The following is a 14,616-nucleotide window of genomic DNA, read 5'->3' as shown; positions in this document are numbered from 1 at the left end:
GGCACACAGTAGGTGCTGCCTGGCCCAGAGGGGAGCCGCCTGGCACAAAGCAGGTGCTCTCTGTTGCCCAAATGCCCTTGAGGAAGTCACATGAGCTGTCTGGCTCAGTTACTCATCTGAAACATAGGAATGAGAAACCCATCCGATCGTTTTGCTACAGCATTTTATCCATCAGTTCTGGAAGTCTTGATTAAGCACTTCCCGGGAGCTGGAAACTGGCTGCAGGTGATGGGGGTGTGGGGTTTCATGTGACAGGCACAGCCCTGTTCACACAGAGCTTCTATCTCAGGGGGAAAAAAACCACACATTAAAACGTTAGCATGTAAAAAATACGAGGGAAACCACAATGAGAGAGCACCTCACACTTGTCAGAAGGGATGTTGAAAAGATTCGAAATAACACGTGCTGGTGAGGGGGAGGAGAAAGGGAGCCTTTGTGTGCTGTTGGTGGGAATGTGAATTGGTGCAGACACGTGGAAAACGGTGTTCCTCAGAACATTACAAATAGAACTACCCTATGATCCGCCAATCCCAGCTCTGGAAATGTATCCAAAGGAAGTGAAATTGCCTCCTGGAAAGGATACCTGCACCCTCATGTTTGTTGCACCATTATTTACAGAAGCCAAGACGTGGAGACAACGTAACTGTCTGCGTCCACGTGTGGATGGAGGGGTAAAAGGTGGTAGTGTAGACGTACAATGGAGTATAAGAAACCGAGGAAATCCTACCTTTGCAACAACGTGGATGGGCCTTGAGGGCATTATGCTGAAGGAAATTGGCATAGATGGGCATATGGGGCGGTGTTCCCCAAGAAGAGGGTTTAGGGGCGGGAGTGGGTGGGTGGAGGGATTGGCTGGAAACGAGGAAGTGTGGGTAGAGGGTTGGATGGTGAGCCCAGCACATGGTAATGGTCTCATGAGAAGCCAGAGGCTGGAGGGACTGGGCAGCTGGTTCGTGGTCAGCTACGCGGAGAAGGAATGGCAGCCCCTGAAGCCCCGTCAGCTTCGTTCTCCAGGTGTGGGGCAGCAGGTGCAGCAGAGCCCGGGCTGTGGGTGGGGGAGAACCACAGCTGTGGAGGAGCACAGACCCCTCCACATGCCCCCCCCCCCCAGGCTGGCCTCTCTGGCTGCAGACCCCTAGGGGCGGTGGCAGTCTGTGATGGGACGTGCAGCCCCAGCGGGTGCCCTGGACGGAAGGAGGGCACGTGGGCAGGGGCCCCACCGTGTCCTCCGGCCTCAGCTCATCTCTAGTTACAGCTCTGCCTTGGCCAGCTGCATTAGTCCAGGGGGAGGTGGAAAGGCCACCCAGCGGTTCCTCCTGGACATCGGGCTGTGATTTCCCACCAACCTCACCAAAGCTCTCCCCCCGCCGCAGGAATGAAGCCAGTGGCCATTCTCAGAACCCACCTCCACCAGTGCTTGGGGGAGAGGCCGGGAACAAATGAGCAGCTGGGCCGGCCAGGTCCCCTTCTGCCCCCAGGACCCAGTGAATGGGCCCCGGCCTTGCCGTCTGCTCCCATAAGGTGTTCGGTGCCTGGCAAGGTAGAGGACTGAACCAGGATACCCTGCCCTTCCCTGGGGATTGCCTGGGTCACATGCTCTGATTGTGGGGACATGACCCTGAGCCTGGACACAGATGGGTCTGATGCCAGGCCACATGCTAATGGAGGGAATGTGGCTGTAACTAGAGAAAAAGAAATCGCACCTTATCTTGTTTGCCCGTCTCTGCTGAGAACCACAGAATGTCCCTGGGGGGAGGCATTTGGGGCTCATTCTGCCTGCCCTGTGCTTGCCCGGGACCGCATGGGGAGGTGCTCTGTCCCGGCCACGGAGTGACTTAGGGTCAACTCTGCTGCCAGAACGCGGGCCTTCTTCACGCCCTGTCTCTTACCTCCTCCCCTTTCCTACGGGGACTCTTGTCTCCTCTCCTTGGGGCAGAGTGAAATATCTTGTGAGAACCCCCCTGGACTTATGTGATCCGTTTGCATCTTTCTGCTCCATTGTTTTTATGTTTCTGTCTGCTCAGAATCCCTGGAGGGAAGGAGGAGGCTCTGTTTCCTTACCTGTGGTCTACACAGCAGCCTGTTATGTAAGATCTGCACCTTGTAAGGCAGCCCTTGGGGTGCCCCTCCTCCTCGGGTCTCACGGGAGCCCAGAGTTGTGGGTGACTGTCAGCAGACTGGGCATGGGTGACGGTCCTCCCAGAACCAGGTCGCACGGTGAGAATGGGCAGGAGGGAAAGGCAGATTGCCGCTGGGTGGAGACGGTGGTGGGCTGAGTGCTGAGCTGGCTGCTTCCTGTACTTGCTCATGAATCCCTCTGGGGACCCTGAAGGGTGGGCGTCCAGAGCGTGGACCCATTTCTGGAATCGAGAAAACTAGCCTCGGAGGCTGTAAAGACAGAGGGTGCCGTGCACTAAGGCAGCCGCTCACTCCCTGCAAAGGAGCCAACAGTACAGAGACAGCCACGAGGAAGCGTAAGGAGGTGTTTGCTCGGGTAGGATGGACAAAATTGCCCCCAGGCAGCGAATTTGGGTCAGAGGTTTGGCATCAAAGTCAGAAGGCAAAGCTTTGGGGAGAAAAGTTCCGCGTTAGAAGCCGGATGCCGTCATCCTCAGGACCAGCTTTCCCGTAGAACACACTTCCTGGCTGCTGGTGTTTCCTGGGTTTGGCCTCAGAGGACCTTTGAGGGGTGGGAGGGGGGCTGTGGCCGTGCACCAGGCGTGGTGGAGGGAGGTTCGGGTGGGGTGGCACCGGGGGGCATTTGTTGGCGTCAGATTCCTCCCTGTAAGACCAGAGTCCTGAACCGTAGGGTCATCCTATAGGCCCTTTCCTGATCCTCAGTTCTGGCTGCTGGTGTTGTGCTGTAAGAATACTGGTTCTAGAAGTCTCTCCATTTCCCCTGGCAGCCCAGCTCAGCCGCTGACCTTTCCTGCCTTGTGCGTCTTCCCCTGCCAGACTTTGGGGTGCGCTGGGCAGATTGCATGGGGTGTGCATTTCAACCAGGCCCAAGTCTGCCTCCTGTCTCTGCCACTCACCGCAAGGTGACTTAGACAGACCGGGGAGCCTCTGTGAGTGAGCCCCAGTGCCAGCTGCCAACTGGGAGAGGCCAACCCACCGGAAGGCTGTGGAGAGACTTAAGTGAAATCTGCTGGATGGTGGGCTTCAGGAGGGCACGGACTTTTGCCCTTTCTGTTCCCTGTGGTCTCCCTGGCATCCAGGCAGTGATCATGTCCCTGCCGTGGTGGACACTCGGGAATCATTGATTCATGTCCTGCTCTACTCCCTAATGGTTAACGTCCCAGGAGAACACGAGTGTCTGAGTGAGCCCCTGCCCACCGCTGGCCACAGACCCCACATTGCTGATCCCTGCCCCCACCTGTCCTGTGAGCATCTCACGGATTCTGCTCATTTAAGGGCTTCTTGAGGGTCCCCAGAGCCCTTGTTGGACAGACAGATCACTTGAGCCACGATGGTCCGCAACCTGCCGTGGCCCAAAGATGGGGTAGTGGGGGTCAGACAGACCTGGATTTGGATTTTGCATCCCTGATGCTGAGCTCTGTGACCTGGGGACGAGTCGCTGAGTCTTCTGAGCTCACAGGGGGTCACTCTCCTGCTGCTTCGACCTGCTTTCCTCCAGCTCACCCTTCAAGTCTCAGTGGAGGCGTCCCCGACCCTCCAACCAGCTTGGGGCCCGCTGTGTTCATCCTGGCCTCGCCTTACAGCTTCCCACTGGCTCTCATCACCTGCTGGTGATGTCAGTGCCTTATTTGGCCAATTTCCATCTTGTCCACTGGCCAGCGCCTCCCTAGGGCAGCACATTTGTCATTGGGCCCATTATACCCCGGAGCAGCTCCGTGCCAGGTACATAGTAGGCATTCATTAAACATGGGATGAAGGAAAGAAAGTTTGCACTTAGGTTTGATACCTCTCAGATGCCAGCTGAGCCTGCTGGGCCAAAGTGGCCAGGACCCATGTGGCACCTGGGTGCTGGCCGAGGGCTCTGATGCCCTTCCGAGTTCCCATGGCACCGCATCTCCTGCCCCCAACTAGAGGAGGTCCTCGGGGCCTGTGCTGACACCTGCTGGTGTCCAGCCCACGGGCACCCCCGAGGGAAGGGAGTTCCCAGGAAACCAGGGACCTCTGAAATCCCACCCTTCTTGGGCAGCCACACTCTTATGCTAACTACATCACCTACTACCTGGACTCAGTCACCCACTCTTAACTCCCCGGCACACATCTCTTCATTGGCCTGAATTGCAAGCCCTGCCTTGGGTCCCCAGGCTTTCCTGAACTGGCGTCTTCCTACCTTCCTGTCTCCTCGAACCACTCAGCGCAGGGCTTGGTCCCCCTCCCCACCCCAGGGCAAGCCAAGCCCCTTCCTCCTCAGGGCTCTGTGCCCCTTGCTGCTGCCTGCTGCCTGTTTGCTCTTGCTGTGGCTGGCTTGTGCCCTTCTTAGCTCTCAACCCAGATGTCACCCAGCCCACAGGACTTCCCAGACCAGCGTATCCAACGTGCACCCTGGCCCCCACGGCCAGCGCCCGGACATATCCCCTACATATTTCCTCCACAGCACGGAGCATAGCTGATGGCCCGCTGGCTTCTCTGTCTCTGTTGGCCTTCTGCTTCCTCCACTAGGCACGTGACCACCGAGAGGCCAGGGCATGTGTTTGCACTCACTCCTCACGCTGGGAGGTATGTGCCAGGCCCTTGGCAAAAATGTATTGGCTGAATGAATGAATGAATGAGTGAACGAGCACTCATTAGGTGCCAGGCACCATGCCAAGAAGTTCCCACTCACTATCCCATTTAAGCTGCAGGATTACCTCTGGTGGGGAGATGCCCCCCACACTTACATCCCTATTTCCAGATCTGGGAGCACGCACGAGGGGCAGCTGACGTCAGAGAGGCGAGGTCTGCAGACTCCAGGCCACGTTCCCCATCAGCCGTGGAGAGCACGGTCTCCCTCTGGCCCTGTTTCAGCCTCACCTTACCGCAGAGAGTGAGCACCGGCTGGGGCTGGGAGAGCGGAGGCGGCCTGGTGCGAGGCTCTCTGGAGTTCTCCCGGCCGAGGCTGGCAGGTCAGCTGGTGCAGGCCCGGCAGGCCTCCAGGCCTCCCAGGCTCACTTGTGCAAACGGTGCTTACAGCCACCAGCCCTCCTGCCTCCCCTCCCCCAGAGCCTCCTGCTAGCCAGCAACAGTGTCCCAGGGCCCGGCTGAGACCCGCTTTTAAAAAATAGTAGTAATTGGACACCTGGGTGGCTTAGTTGGTTGAGTGTCTGCCTTTGGCTCAGGTCATGATCTCACAGTTTGTGAGTTCGAGCCCCACATTGGGCTGTCTGCTCTGAGTGCCGAGTGTATGCTTCAGACCCTCTGCCCCTCCCCCTCACTCTCTGTCCCTCCCCGCTCATGCTCTCTCTCTCAAAAATAAACAAACCTTAAAAAGATCAAAATAATAGTAACAAAAACCTGAAAAGACTGCACTAGTAAATCACATTCAAATCTTTAAAGCAAATTTGAAAATACAAAGATACAAAGAGGAGACAAAGAATCACTCCCAAGTTCTGCCTCCCGGAGGTAACCACGGCCTAAATATCCTGTGCCCTTCCTGACGCCCCAATATGTGTGTCTGTGGGAGCCAGCGAGAGGGTGCTGGCGTCACACCAAGTTGAACCCTCTTTCTGCAAATGAGCTGCCTGATTGAAGTGGGTCGTCTCGGCTGTCCTAGCCTCAGTTCTCTCATCTGCAAGATGGGCTTGATGAGCAGCACTGATTGGTGCCAGACGGGACGCCTCAGTCAGCAGCCAACGCAAAACCCCGCCTGCCTGCGGGAGCTGTGATCCCAGCTTACGTGCTCACGACTCCCGCAGGACCTACTCCCTCCATGCCTGCAGCCGGTCTGGATGATGGAAACGCTGGGGATTTGCGGGGCGTCAGCTGCACAGGACTGGAGACTAGGAGCTCACAGGCTGCAGCGTCTAAGTAGCTTCTGTGAGAGAGAAGGGGCCCCTGTTTGGGGTTGGTAGCCATCTTGCTGTCTGTGCACTCTGGGGTCCCCAGTACCCAGCTCGGAGCCTGCTGTAAAGGGTCACAAGCGGACAGGTGCGCGGGCAGAATTTAGCCAGCACCTGGATCCTATAGGTGCAGGGTAAGGAGGCCCGTCTACAACAAGTCGGGGCCCTTCGTGAGTGGAAGGTGCTGCCTCCAGAGGTAGCAGCCGGCCGTCTGTCTGTGCAGGCTTTGGAGACGGACGAACTTGGGTCCCCGTCAGCTGGGTGACTTAAGCAGGTGACTTTCGGAAAGACTGCGTGGTGCGTGGTCGGGAGCCAGATGCTGGATTCATCGAGCCGCCTGCATTGTTCGGGGGCTCTGCGGCCTTGGACCATCCATTTACTAACTTCTTTAGGCCTTTCTTTCCCCATCTGTAGATACTAGCACTTGCCCCTTGAAGCCGAAGGAGAAGTGGATTCACTGTGTTAATGTGTTCAACATGCTCAGGACGGTGTCTGGTGCCCAGCAGCCTCTACACGTGACCGTCTGCTGATCACGGAGACCCCGCTGCCCCCAGCAGAGCAGAAACAGTCTGCACGCCCAGTGCCATACTGGATGTGTGGGTCCTCCGTCCCCGGGAGCCACTGGCATTCCGTCATAGTTGCTACTCACGTTGTCCTGGGCCCTGGAGCCTGGTGCAGTGTCGGCTGGCCCTCTAGAGTGAGGGTGACTTCCTGGCTGGCCTCGGAGCAGCGAGGGAGCTGTTCTGTGTGCCTGCTGGTGCCTGATTCACCTCCTTCCTCCTCTGCCTCTCCCCCGCCCTCTCGGAATGCCAGCACCTCGTCTGGGGCTGGCTGGACTCCGTAGTGGTCACTGCAAAGTGCTGGGTGACTTGAACGCTTCCTGTCTGTTGCTCACCGAGACCTCGGGCTCTGCTCCCTCTTCTGTGGTCCTGCTGATTTGCCTTGAGTGCAGCCACCGTCTCTTCTCCTAGATTCTAGACGTAGATTGACCTTTATTTCACATCCGGGTTCTCCTCTCATCCTGTGGAGTTCCTTAACCTTTTAGCCTCTGTTTTTAAATCTGTGTGATGGGGGGAAAATCTATCCCCTAGAGTGGTTGTTGGGGGTAAAATCTCCAGCTGGGAGATCGGCACACAGTAGGCAGTCAATAGTTGCCGGCACTCTCTTTTCCCAGATGAAGACACTCTTGGCTGAGAGCCTGGGGATGGCATGGCTGTGTGTTCTCTAGACGGAAGTGTGGGCATGTCAGCGCAAAGCGGAAGGGCATCCTGTGTGAGCACACTTTCCTCTTCTGCCATGTGGTAAACTGAGAACAGCTGATGTGTTTTTCCACAGAAACCACAGTGAATTCCTGGTTTTTTCCCTCTGGAAGAGCAGCTCTGGTCAGTCAGCAGCTGGCCTCTCTTGAAAGCTTCTGGGGGAAATAGAAGTGGTTCTGTGGGCAGGGAGATCTTTTTCCTCTCCAGAAGTCTAGAATATTCTACCTACCCAAAGACCAAGGAAGAATGACCATAAATCAGCTCCCAGGGAGAAGGTCTTTGTGATCAGTCATATTCTTGCTCTTTCAAAAAGGAAAATTGACCAAGTAACCAAGAACTAAGTACACATGTTGGACCCTGAGGACTTACCCCATCCTTAATTCCAGAACAGCTTCTCAGGTTGATACTGAATGATTTCCAGGTACACCCATATTTACTGGGATAGTGAAGATAATCCAGTCTGTCTGTGGCTCCTTTACCAGGAAAGTAATGTACCCGTTCTTACCACCCTCTTGAGTTGTCCTTGGGCATCTGGAAAGAGAGGCAGCTTCCAAATCCTGGAGGCTGGCAAATCAGTGCAGCTCCCAGAAAAGGGAATGTGTGCAGGTTTGGGATGTGCTCAACTGCAAAAAAGAAAACAACAAAACAAACCAGTCCTGTGGCTCAAATGGAAGTGTGTTTTTCTTACCCACTTCACCCAGCCTTGGATTGCTGCTGTTGGAAGTCCCTGTCTCCTCAGTTGTCCTTGGAAGTCCTGCAGACATTATGTCCCACCATCTAAGGAGGAGGGAGAGTCACCTTGCCAAGTGCATCTCCCTATCTGTCCCGTTTCATCAGGAAAAGCAAAGCTTTTTGAGAGGCCACCCCTCTGCCAACCACAGCAAACTTCGGTTACTTATTTTCTCGTCCAGACCTGGGTCACATGTGTGTCCCTAGCAGCAAGGGTGGCTAAAAAAGGTGGAGAACAGAATAACCTCTGTTGGCTAAGACCGGCCGCCAGCCAGCCACAGCTCTTCTCCTTGGGCTGAAAAGTGCCGTTTGGAGTGAAAGGGGTATTCTTTTAGGGAACAGGTAGTACGGGTGACAGGGTCTGTCAGCCCTCCATGGCAGGAGCCTGGGTCTGGGACATTTCTCACGTCTCTGCAGCGTCACGACGGAGCCCGTGCCTGGAAGACCATCCAGTAGTGACTTCTCGGCTTAGCTGTCACTGGTCATTTCCAGCCATCACGAACTCGGGCAGCTCTGACACTTTGTGTCACTCTGTCCCCAGTCACCACAGTCAGCCCATGAGTGCCCTGAGGGCAGGGATGGCTGTCTTTTATCCCATTTGTGGGTCCCTAGAACTAGCTCTGTGCCCGGAACATTTCGGGACCTCAGATATTTTAGTTGAAGTAAATGAGTTGATGTGGAAATAAATAGATCATTATGCAAAGTGTGGAAATATCTTGGCCAAACAGATACAGTTATAGGCTGAGAGGGACTTTGGATGCTGACCCTGTGTTCCTGCCAAACAGGTGAACCCAGAGGCCCCAGCATCCCTGCAAAGCCTGGCTGGAGGGGGTAATTTGGGAACCATTTGTCCTGACGTACTAAGTCGGCTATAAATTGCCCCTTGATCCTCTCAAATGTATAAGCGTTAGAGATGGCCCCAAAAGGGGATTGGCAGGTGGTTTGGGGAGCGAGTCCTTAAAGCGGTTTGGGCAAAAGTTCTAATGTCTTTGAAAAGAGCCTCCGTCTTACCTGTGCTCATGGTCCTTGGACTGTCCTTGCACATCTGGGTTTGGGAATCAGGTCACAACCTCGGGATATTTTCAGAGACAAGGCTCAGTGGCCCTGCCTGCCCCGAGCTCCAGCCATCAGTCTCCAGAGATTTGCTCATAATCAAGGATAGAACCTTCTGAGTCAGTGCATTCGCAGTGACGCATGACCCACAGCCCGTCTCACTGACAGCCTTCCAAGCAACTGATGGTCACCCCACAGCTGCTGCCGTCCTGGGTGGAGCCGTCTAAATATTGCACGGGGCCTGGATCCTCTCTTGTATTTGGTCCTAGACAGACAGCTTGGTGCTGTTTCCAAAATAACCCCTTCCATGTGGCTCGTCGGACCTCGCGGTGCCTTGTAAGATAAACATGAAAAATACCTCCACCCAAATCGGGGACGATTTCGTGCTTTCCCCTGGCTGCTGATGGTAAAAGGGGCCCCAGACTGGCCCTGCGCTGAAGCACGTGTGCCCTGAATATGAAAAGAGGTCATTGCACACAGAACAGATGGGGGAACGTCTAATGAGGGGAGGTTATAATAGTGACATGGAGAGGGCAGGGTCTAGGCGAAGGAAAGCAAGATTCCTCAGGTGCTGAATTTGACGGCCACCCTCCCTCATGCCAGTCCTGTGATGAGCTTGAGGTGGCCCAGCCCTCCAGGCAGCCCCGTGCTCATGCGTGATTTATAAGGTCTCCCCGTCAGAAACACTTGCACGGAGACAGAAGTTAAGGGACTTATCCAACACACTGTGCCAGTTGGTCAGGAGCCTGACACTTGAATCAAGGACGTTAAAATTCTAAGTTAGGGGGCACCTGGGTGGCTCAGTCGGTTGAGCGTCCGACTTCGGCTCAGGTCACAATCTCGCGGTTCATGGGTTCAAGCCCCGTGTCGGGCTCTGTGCTGACAGCTCGGAGCCGGGAGCCTGCTTCCGATTCTGTGTCTCCCTGTCTTTCTGCCTCTCCCCCTCTCGTGCTCTGTCTCTGTCTCAAAAAAAAAAAAAAAAATTAAAAAAATTTTTTTAGGGGCGCCTGGGTGGCGCAGTCGGTTAAGCGTCCGACTTCAGCCAGGTCACGATCTCGCGGTCCGTGAGTTCGAGCCCCGCGTCAGGCTCTGGGCTGATGGCTCAGAGTCTGGAGCCTGTTTCTGATTCTGTGTCTCCCTCTCTCTCTGCCCCTCCCCCGTTCATGCTCTGTCTCTCTCTGTCCCAAAAATAAATAAACGTTGAAAAAAAAAAAATTAAAAAAAAATTTTTTTTAAACGCTAAGTTGGTGCTCTTTCTGAGATTTTTAGAGCAACTGAGTTTCTGTCTCTTCCAGTTTTTTTAAGTGAAGAATCATGAAGACCTTAATATGAGACATTAACGTAATATCCTATAATGAAGTTTTGCTTTTATTTTCTTCTGTAAGACTTACTCTATTGCCTTCGGACAGTTGAGCAGTTTTCTTCTGTTGGAATGGGACCTGAGACTCCTTGGGGTAGCATCAGGCAACACCTTGCCGGTGGGCCCCCAGCGCACGTTTCCTGCTCTATGGGCACCGCCTGTGTGTTCAAGGCTTTATAAATGTTCCCTCTGCTGGTGCCACTCTCGGGCTTTCGTCTGTCTGGCTAGGTCTTAACTGTTCCGTTAAGGAAGCCTCGAGAACCACCGTTTCCAGAAGAGCTTTCCTGACCTCCCCAAGCCTGGTGAGGTGTCAGACCTGTGTCCCAGATCCCCCAGCAACCACGCCCGTCCTGTCACTTACTACACTGTGTTGATCATGTCACTTTTGGTGTCTGACTCCCTCTAATGGGGGACTGAGTTCCTTGAGGGGAGGGACCCTCCTTGTTTGTGATTCACCCCCAATACAGGGCACGGTATTTACAGAATAGGTGCTCCACAAGCACATGCGGGCGTGAACCTGTCAGCCATGTGCGCTGCCCCCGCGTGTGCCCCGGGCACTGGCCATCCTCCACGCCGGGAGCTGGGGGCTCCGGGTGCTGTCACCTTCCCCAGAGTGACTGTGGGTGGCATTTGCTCATCCAGCTCTTGTCTTCTCTTGCTTTTCTCAGACGTGCTGTGCCCCAGCGTCCGTGTGCAAGGAGACCGATTTAAGCACACCAATGGCGACAGCAAGGAAATCACAGGTAAGAGAGAGACCGCCGGCTCGCCGTGCCACCCTGAGCTGGCCCTGAGCGCGGTCCTCCTTGACGCAGGGCTGGCCTCACCAACCTCTCCGCTGAAGCTTAATGGAAGGAATCACACAAGCTGGGCAGGCGTCAGCCCCCTCCTGCGGGCCGTCCAGCCATGAGCAGCCGTCCCGTTTCCATCTGGGAGTCGGTGGTGACCCTACGGGAGCCCCTAAATAATGCATCAGAATGAAAGAGTTGGGGGACAAGTAAGCGAATGATGGGCCAGGCGAGCGAAGGAATGGAGAGATCAGTGCATTCGGAGTGAGAGAGAGAGCCAGAGTTTTTAAATCCGTGAGGGGGTGATAGGAGATAGTGTGCCCCCGGCAGCAGGAATCCCCCTGCAGCGCCCCTTCCCAGGTTGTCCCCGCCTGACGGGGTGCACAGGGGACGTGGCAACGGCTGAGTGGGCTTCCCACCCTCCTGAGAGCCACAAGCGTGGGAGTGGGGTGTGCTCCTCCCTGTGGCCCACATCCGGCAAAGCACTCTCTGAGTGACGATCTCAGGGGAGTTTCCTCCACATCCAGGCCGCCAGCCCCGCCAGGTGCAAGGGGGCCAGGCACCCCCTCCTTGTGTGGCTCCGGAGCTGGTCTGCATCCTCCGCTGGGGGCTGGGAGGGGTCAGAACCAGGCGCTTCACAGGAGCTGTCCCAGCGATACTCTCCTGGGACGCTGCTGAGTCAGGGTGCCCCCGTCCACCAGAAGAAGCTAGCATCTACGTGTTCGTGCTCGAGGGACGTTTCTAGAATAGGTAGAAGAAGGCCCTGCCTGCTCGCACAGCAGGTGAAATGTGTCCCAGAGTGACTCGGCCCTCAGGCAGTGTCTTGGGGGAAGAAACAGCCCGGCTTTAGTGCCCCTCATTCCAAGGTCCATGTTTGACCCAATTCTTGGCGGTTCCCAGCGGGTTCCAGCCGCAGTCACCTGCCGGGGTGGCCCGCTAAGTGCCACACGCTTCCCCCACTCCTCTTCCTCCCTGTCCCCGGTCCCCACTCCCCCATCAAGCGCCTCTGGAAGGAAGACGGCTTTAGTCTCCCGGTGCCTGGTGCCCGGGGTGCCGCTGGTGTTCAGTGAGCAGCCGTCCCTCCCAGGGCCCTCTGTCAACCCAGGAGATAACGATGGCTCTCCTCCTCTTTGCTTTCATAACCCCAATCCCTTGCAGGGAATATATCCACAGCTGCCTTGCTCTGCCCAGGCTGGCACGAAGCTTCTGGGCAGTTTGACGTCAGTGTTCCCGCTTGCTGCCTTGGCAATCCCCATCCGTGCACTGAAGTCCGTGTTGAAGGCAGATTCCTACCTGCTGCATTCTCCGTGTTTGACTTTGTGAGCAGGGAATCCCTCACAGCAGGATCTGGCCGAAATCATTCACGATCTGGTGTGTGTGTGTGTGTGTGTGTGTGTGTGTGTGTGTGTGTCGCGCACGTGTCCCTAGAAGGGAACAGATGTGACAAGAGGGACGTTAATAACAATAACGGTGAAAATCAAGCTCACTGAGCTTCTACAGTGTGTCAAGCACTTTGCACATGTGCTCTCGTTCAACCCTTGTGATACACGAGAGAGGCACTGTTTTGTGTTTTGTAGTTGGGGAAACTGAGGCACAGGTGCGTTCAGGCAGGCAGACCGTGGGAAGGAAGGAAAGGAGAGAGGAAGGAAGAAGTCACAGATGAATTAGCGAATCTGCCTGTGTCACTGCAAGTCAGATGGGCTTGCCTGCCGTCCTGTTTCGTTCTGTGGAAAAAGAGCCCAACCGTGTTTTCTGCTGATGCTTTTTTAAAAAATTCTTAATGCATATTTATTATTTTTGAGAGAGAAAGAGAGAGAGTGTGCTCAGGGGATGGGCAGAGAGAGAGAGAGAGAGGGAGACACAGAATCCAAAGCAGGCTCCAGGCTCCGAGCTGTCAGCACAGAGCCTGATGTGGGGCTTGAACCCACAAACCGTGAGATCATGTCCTGAGTCGAAGTCGGATGCTTAACCAACTAAGCCACCCAGGCGCCCCAAGAATAATTGATTCTTGCTGGGAAGAGTCACTGTGTGTGTGTGTGTGTGTGTGTGTGTGTGTGTGTCCGGGGAACACGTGTGCACACCTGTATGGGAACAAATTCTTCAGCCTCTGGTATATGAGGAGCATCCTGCTGACAGTCTGTTTGGTGACTGGAGAGAAGCGGGCACTCTGTTCGGAATCCGCAGCCTCTGTCTGCAGCCGTTGGAACCTTCCTGAAATCTCCCCTCCCCCTCTGCGGGCTCCGAGGCTCCCAGGAGGTGAATCGTAGCCCAGGCAGGCACCCGTCACACGCGGCACCCATGCCCTGTTGGTGCAGTGCTGTGCACACGGAGATCCAACTGGGTCTGTCCTCTCCTGTAACTACAGCCAGCCCAGAAGGAAGCCCCGCCATGTAGAAGCTGGGTGGGGTTATGGAGAGAGGAGTCTCAGACCTGCCAGTTAAATACAGTTGGGTAATTGGAATCGTTTGTCCTTTGGGAAAAAATGGGGTTCCTAAAAGCCTCAGTTCCAGACACCCCCTCAGATGACTCTGGCAGGTTTTAGGGCTTACCAGGCCAAAACAGCCAGGAAGGGGAGAGGGCAGGCAAGGCGGTTGGAGGTTTTGGTCTTAGGCTGGTCCTGTTGCTCCCAGACCCCTGGCATCTCTAAGGCCCAGTTTCCCTGCCCGCGTAACCTTACGTCCCACATAGTGTCTCTGAGGGTCCCTCTCGGCACTCATAACTGAATGTTGCGAGAGTTTCATGACTGCGGGTGGAATACAACTTTCCCGGGAGATTGGCTGTTTGCTGCTTAAGAACATGCTAGGTTCGGAGCATCTCTAAAATGTGGCCATGGCATTCTGGATTCTTCTCTCTTCCCACCTGAGCTCCTGCACCCGGATACTCACCGAGACACCCCCCACTATACCTCTCAAGTGGACATGGCCCGAGGCCTACCCCCACCTTTGCCCCCCCTCAGCAAGTCTCATCTCCCAGGCCTCCCTTTCCTGTCATAGAAACAGGGTTGTGTTTCTTTCTTGCTCTGAAGTCCTTCATGGTTCTCCATTCCCCGCAGAAGGACACTCAGACTTTGCCACGTGGCCGACAGACCCAACCTGGTCTTCCCCCGCCCACCCCATTCCCAGCCAGTGACCATGGCTCCTGACATCCTGGAATAGCCAAGATTCTTGGAAGGAACTGGGCTGACTCGGGCCCCCTGACCTTTACACATCCGGTTACCTTGGATGCCCTTTCTTCCCCCTGTGTCTGCCCACCTTTTATTTGTTCTTCAAATCCAGGCTAAGCTTTGCCTCCTCTGGGAGCCCTCCCTGACTGCTCTTCAGGGGGATAAGGGAGAGATATCCCTTGTGTTTCTGCACAAGCCCTGTAGTTCTCCCTTCTAATCATTTACCCACAGTACCGACACTGCTTATCTATGCGTC

The 14,616-nt window shown here is 55.3% G+C and overlaps 1 protein-coding gene across 4 annotated transcripts in view; it reads left to right on the top strand.

Moving 5' to 3' along the window:
• The window catches only part of COL22A1 (collagen type XXII alpha 1 chain), a 258,511-nt gene that overhangs the window by 37,339 nt on the left and 206,556 nt on the right, over window positions 1-14,616 (top strand). For all 4 annotated transcript variants that reach the window (XM_040494491.1, XM_040494492.1, XM_040494493.1 and 1 more), the window contains exon 4: window positions 11,081-11,155. In XM_040494491.1, the coding sequence (XP_040350425.1) occupies window positions 11,081-11,155 (75 nt within the window). The remainder of the gene's footprint in view (window positions 1-11,080; window positions 11,156-14,616) is intronic.

The sequence above is a fragment of the Herpailurus yagouaroundi genome, unplaced genomic scaffold (genome assembly GCF_014898765.1).
Source record: "Herpailurus yagouaroundi ecotype Mexico unplaced genomic scaffold, PumYag 186, whole genome shotgun sequence".
In the NCBI taxonomy this organism is placed as follows: Eukaryota; Metazoa; Chordata; class Mammalia; order Carnivora; family Felidae; genus Herpailurus; species Herpailurus yagouaroundi.
Note: the sequence above shows the minus strand (reverse complement) of the source record. Positions and strands in the feature narration are given on the sequence as shown.